The 5,421-nt window shown below is 62.9% G+C and overlaps 1 protein-coding gene across 1 annotated transcript; it reads left to right on the plus strand.

Annotated features, from left to right (window-relative positions):
- The first annotated feature begins 366 nt into the window (after nt 1-366).
- Nucleotides 367-5,264, plus strand: ATP6V0C (ATPase H+ transporting V0 subunit c). The gene is made up of 3 exons (XM_029949024.1): nt 367-606; nt 4,191-4,374; nt 4,521-5,264. The coding sequence occupies exons 1-3, from the start codon at nt 528-530 to the stop codon at nt 4,723-4,725; spliced, it is 468 nt and encodes a 155-aa protein (XP_029804884.1). The 5' UTR covers nt 367-527; the 3' UTR covers nt 4,726-5,264.
- The last annotated feature ends 157 nt before the right edge of the window (nt 5,265-5,421 follow it).

Here is a 5,421-nt window from a genome sequence, read left to right on the forward strand (position 1 = left end):
CCCCGCCGCCGACTCCACTCCGCGAACGTAAAGGAAAGCTGCACCAGCCGGCACATCGCAGCCGCAGAGGAGGCGGGGCACCTTACGCCCCGCCCTTTATGCTAATACGGAGGCCCACCGCCCCGCCCCCGCTCGGGAGCCGGACGGGCCCAACGCCAAGGGGTGCGAGAGGCTACCAGCGCCCGGCCCCACACCCGCGGAGGCCGAGGTGGGGCGAGATGCCTGAGTCCGGATCGTTGGGGCGAAGGCACAGTGTGGGAGCAGTCAGAGGGCCGCTAGAGCCTCCCCAAGCCGTGGCGCCCCCCGTCGGCGCGAAGTGGTATAGCCCTCAGGGGCGGGGCCCGGATCATGTGACACGGCCGCGGCCGCCATTTTGTTCTGCGGTGCTGGTATTTAGACCGCAGCGGCTGCCGGGCCGGGTCGCCTTCGCAGCCGCCTGACTGGTCACCTTGCGCTCGCTTGCCGTGCCCGGCCCGTCCTCGCCCCCGCTTTGGCTCGCTGAGCTCGCCCTCTCCCCACCCGCAGACATGTCCGAGGCCAAGAGCGGCCCCGAGTACGCCTCCTTTTTCGCGGTCATGGGCGCCTCGGCCGCCATGATCTTCAGCGGTGAGCGCCGCGGCAAGGAGGGACTCGGGAGGCTGGGGGCGCCGGGGCGCGCGGGGCTTATACCCGGATCGCCCTAGGGTTCGGTGTGTGACGTCAGGCTGACGTAATTCCGAGCTGTTGGGGGGTCCCGAGCTTCACGTGACAGCGGGCGGGGGTCGGGGCCCCGAGGGCTGCGAGTCGTAGGGCCTGTGGGCTGGGTGGGGGTGTGGGTCTCGGGGGTCTCCCGGGCATCCCGGGCCGGCAGCCCTGCCCCCGTCCGTGTAGACGCGGGGGTGGGGCGGCGGCGCCGCTGCCATCTTAGCCCTAGGAGAGGCAAGGGGGAGGCTGGGGTGGGGGGCGCGCGGTCCTGCGCCTGCTCCGCCCCCCCCCGCCATTCTGCGGGCAGGTGTGACATCACACCTCGGAACCCCCCCCCGTTCGGCGGGGGTGTCGGGGGAATGAGGTCTGGCGCTCCCCTCTTAGATACACAGCTCTCGCCCTTGTGGCGGCCCGCCCGGTCGGGGGTCCGGTGGGGCTGTACCCAGAGGCAGGTGCTTCCGGTTACGGCCTGTCACTTGTCTCTCGGTATTCCTGTGGGGTGTGTGGGTTCTTTGGGGAAACTGGCTAAGGGGTTGGTCCTGAGAGTTGGCAGGAACCCAGGGGTAGAATTGTGTGGAATGGGGTGGGGGTCCGGACAGGCTAAGGGTGAAGGATGGGTGTCTGGGAAGCAGGCCAGCATCAGTGGTATGTGTGTGTACGCTTGCGGGGGGTCGACCTCTGAGTGAGTGAGAGTAGGCATGGAGTGTCAAATTGGGTCTTTGTCCTTATGAGGGAGTCTTCTGGTTCAGGCCTGAATGAATGAAATGAATGAATGAATGAATGAATGAATGAATGACTTCCCGTTCCCGAGGTCCCAAATTGGGAGGACTCTCCTAGGCAGAGAGAAGGGGGCTTGCAGGTTCTTGATGGCACCCTGCTTTTGAAATTGGGTCTTGACGGTCAATGGGTGTCGAACTCCGTGAAAACTGGTCTACTGAGAGAAAGGCACGTGGGCCAGGCCCAGGCATGTGGGACTCAGGAAGGTGAGTCCTAGTCGGTCGCAACCCTGCAGACTGGTCTGGCCTGGTCTCCTCTGGGCCTCCTTCGGTAGGTCTGGTTTTTGGTTTGGAGGTCCCCGCCCTGCCCCGCCCTACCTGGTGGGCTGGGGAGGCTCCCTGTGCAAGTATGTGGAGGGTTTGAACTCCAAACAGTGTCTGCTGTCTGTAAACACTTCCGAGGTGGGGGCTTGGGGCCTCTGCTCTCTTGAGGTCCTCCCTCTGCCTGGGCCTGTCTGCCAGTCATGAGTTGCTGAGTGAGCCCTCCTCTGCCCTGCCCTTCCCATCACGAGCACGTAAGGGGTCATTTGTGGGAGAAGTGGTCTGGACTTCCCCTTCCCTCCCGGCTAACGCCTGCTCTTTCCCCATCTTCGGGGCGGCTGCTTCGCAGCACTCCGGACAGGCTGGTGTAACCCCCACCCTTCCCCAGCCTTTTCTGCCCTGGCCTCCCCAGAGTTCGTAGAGATTCCCCTCTTCGTAGCCATTTGTGCATTGTTACTTGTGGCTGTCATTCGTTAATTCAGCAAACCTCGTTTGAGCTCCTACTGTGTGCCAGGCGCAGGGGAACGGCAGTGAACAAAGCAAGGCGTTCGTGCCCCAGAATTCCTTGAATTCTGGCTGCCGTTGCTTGCTCCTGAAGTCTGGAGTTTGCCCCCGGGGCCCTTTTTTTTTGTACCCAGCTCCTGGCCTGCTCTAGTCATCAGGTACATCTCTTTCTCTTCTGGAACTTAACTTGATACTTTCAGCTGGAGCCTGATCTGAAGGCAGGTCTCTGGAAGTTACTGACAACAGGGTATCACTGGTCTAGGGATTTTGTGTTGCCCCCGGCCCCTGGGGATTGGTGCAGCCTGCTCCTGGGGGCCCGATCTTCCTGCTTCTCCTTTTTTCTTGTGACAAAAGTCCTGTCAACTCTTTCTTCATCAAGTCTTCCACAAGTTTGTCGGTGGTTCCTTTACTGTAATCTCTGACTTCCTCCCTGCCGGCAGGCGCCCTGTGTTTGGGGCTTTGTTCTTGGAACTGCCTCCTGATTGCACTCTTTCTGTTCCCTGCTCTAGAGGGCACCTCATGAGGCTTGGCCTCTAGAGCGAGCATCCAGGGCTTTCCGGTACACCTGCTGCTGCCCAGGCCAGGCCGCTTTTCCCTCCCGATGGTCGGCCCTGTTTCTTCCTTTGTTTGTCTGGTTGTGTCCCCACCCTCAGCCACACCGTCTCCCTGCTGCCTTCTGGAGAAGGGCCCCACTCACTGTCCGCCTCTGGCCGCGTCCTGCTGCCTGGGGTGCTGACCTCCCAGGGATCAGTTTCTCGCCTGTGCTCTCCCGCGTGAGTGACAAGCCATGGCCGTGGCCCCTTGCGTGCCTGAGGTGGGGCCGGGCCTGCCGTAGCAGCCCCCGGAGCACACCGCAACCAGGAGAGCTCCGGGAAAGCTTCGTGAAGACCAGCCCTGAGCCCCAGGGTGCAGGCGCTGAGTGTCTAGGTGGTGGTGGTGGCGTGGACATCCTTCTGCCCTCCCCCCGCCCCCACCCCCTTCTTTTCCCTGCCAGCTCCCAGTCTCAGTTCATGCTGTGTGCGATCATTTGGGCTCCCTCACGCCTCTTACTCAGATGTCACTTTCTCTGTGGAGCCCTTCCCCAGCACCCGGCCGCCCCACCACCCCGTGGGCTCCCCACTCTCCTAGAACGTGTTGCTGTGCTTAGAGACACCACGTGTTTCCTCACCAGGCTCGCAGCCCTGGGAAGCTAGAGCTCCGGGATGAGCACCGAGACTAGGCAGTTTTTGTGGCCCAAATAGGCGAGCTAAATGTGCAGAGGAATGGCCAGGATTGCCCAGGTCTTCTCCAAAACCCACTGAACCATGTTCTCCTCTGCTCAGGCAGGGCAGCGGGAGCCTGGAGGCCAGGAGAAGGGGAATTTGAGGAAGGCCAGCAAGCCCTGGCCAGGGGGAGGAGGAATACCATCAGAGGAGACAGGGCACCCTCGAGGTGCTCCCTGCACCCTGTTACTGGAGGCCTCAGGGCAGGTGGGGTTTGGGCATCTAGGCTGCTGTGAGCCTGAGGCCTCTGCTTGCAGGGGTGCTTCATGGTCCACCTGGCTGGTGGCAGAGAGGATTCTTTTCAAACTCGAGGGCCTGGGCCTGCTGTGTGGCCGAGGATGCCCTCGGCCTGTTTCTCTCTGTGACTGGTCTGCACCTGTCAGAGCTCCACCTTTTGGGCTGTGGGCAAAATCCCAGGTTCTCTGGGAGGTTGGGGCCAAGGCGAGACAGCAGAACAGGAGCCCAGAGAGGCTAGACAGCCGTCAGGGCCTCTGTTGGAGGAAAGGAATAGGCCTGGGCGCCTTGGCGTGCCCAGCTGCAGCCTTGGCCCCCGGGGGCCACTTCCCACCCCTAGCTGGGTGCCAGCTTCATCTCCCCGTGTCTGTGATAACTGAAGCGTCCCTCAGCTGTGCCAGAGCCACTCCCAGCGCCCTGGCCCCAGGTGCTCTGAGCTCACCTTCCCCTCCCCGCCCCCTCCCCACAGCCCTGGGAGCCGCCTATGGCACCGCCAAGAGTGGCACTGGCATCGCGGCCATGTCTGTCATGCGGCCAGAACTGATCATGAAGTCCATCATCCCAGTGGTCATGGCTGGGATCATCGCCATCTACGGGCTGGTGGTGGCGGTCCTCATCGCTAATTCCCTGAGCGAGGGCATCACTCTGTACAGGTGAGTGCCGGGCCCCTCCTGGTGTATCCCGTCCTGCTGGGGGTGAGGCCAGTGATCGGGGCGGGGAGGGCCGGGAAGGGGGCATCGGGCTGGTGGCCTCCCCCGGGGAAGGTGGCTGACGTTTATTCGGTGTCTTCTCTCCCCAGGAGTTTCCTCCAGCTGGGTGCTGGGCTGAGCGTGGGCCTGAGCGGGCTGGCGGCTGGCTTTGCCATTGGCATTGTGGGGGACGCTGGTGTGCGTGGCACTGCCCAGCAGCCCCGGCTATTCGTGGGCATGATCCTGATCCTCATCTTCGCCGAGGTGCTCGGCCTCTACGGTCTCATTGTTGCCCTCATCCTCTCCACAAAGTAGCCCCTCTCTGAGCGCACCAGCCACAGAACATGATGTAAAGACCACCCCTCATTCCAAAATGAACAGCCTGACACACGCACGGGGCAGCCGCCCCCTCCACCCCAGTAGTCAGTCTTGTAAATGCGCAGTGTCCTAGTCTAGTGCCCGTTGTCTTCTACCCCCTCCCCGCCCGCCTCACCCCGCCCCGTGCCGTGGACATCCGGGCCCACTCATTACCCATCCGGGCCTCCGGCCGCCCCCACTCATCTGCCCTAGAGCGCTCTGTGTACGAGGGTGAATTAGAGTTGTCATTTTCTCTTCACTGGATGTTTCTTATTTATAAAGATTTGATCTGTTCATACGTCTGTGGAGCAGCCCTCCGTCCCCAACTATATAGTGATCATAGGTAGCGTGCTGCGTGGTGGGGTCACCGTTTGCTGAGACTCCGCGGGTGGAACCACCCTCCTCCAGGCCCGGCTGCGGGGGCCGCGGGCCAGTGTGCTGGGCCTGCGAGGCCCTCGCGCCGCGCGTGACCAATAAAGTTCTCGGTTGTGACTGGACGCCTGTGTGGACCGCTTGTGTGGGGACGGGGCCGCGGCGGCCGCGGCATTCCCGCGGACCGGAGGGCGCGCCGGTCACGTGGGCGCCCCGGTCACGTGCACCCGCCGGTCACGTGGCGCGCCTCAGTCAGCTGAGAGTCACGTGGGTGCGGCCGGA

Source organism: Suricata suricatta, chromosome 8 (assembly GCF_006229205.1).
Source record: "Suricata suricatta isolate VVHF042 chromosome 8, meerkat_22Aug2017_6uvM2_HiC, whole genome shotgun sequence".
Lineage (NCBI taxonomy): Eukaryota > Metazoa > Chordata > Mammalia > Carnivora > Herpestidae > Suricata > Suricata suricatta.

Excerpts from the sequence above, each read along its gene's own strand:
- ATP6V0C (XM_029949024.1), top strand. The coding sequence starts at position 528 with ATGTCCGAGGCCAAGAGCGGCCCCGAGTACGCCTCCTTTTTCGCGGTC. Across the intron at positions 607-4,190 it reads GGCCGCCATGATCTTCAGCG|CCCTGGGAGCCGCCTATGGC; the intron begins GTGAGCGCCGCG and ends CCCTCCCCACAG. Across the intron at positions 4,375-4,520 it reads GAGGGCATCACTCTGTACAG|GAGTTTCCTCCAGCTGGGTG; the intron begins GTGAGTGCCGGG and ends TTCTCTCCCCAG.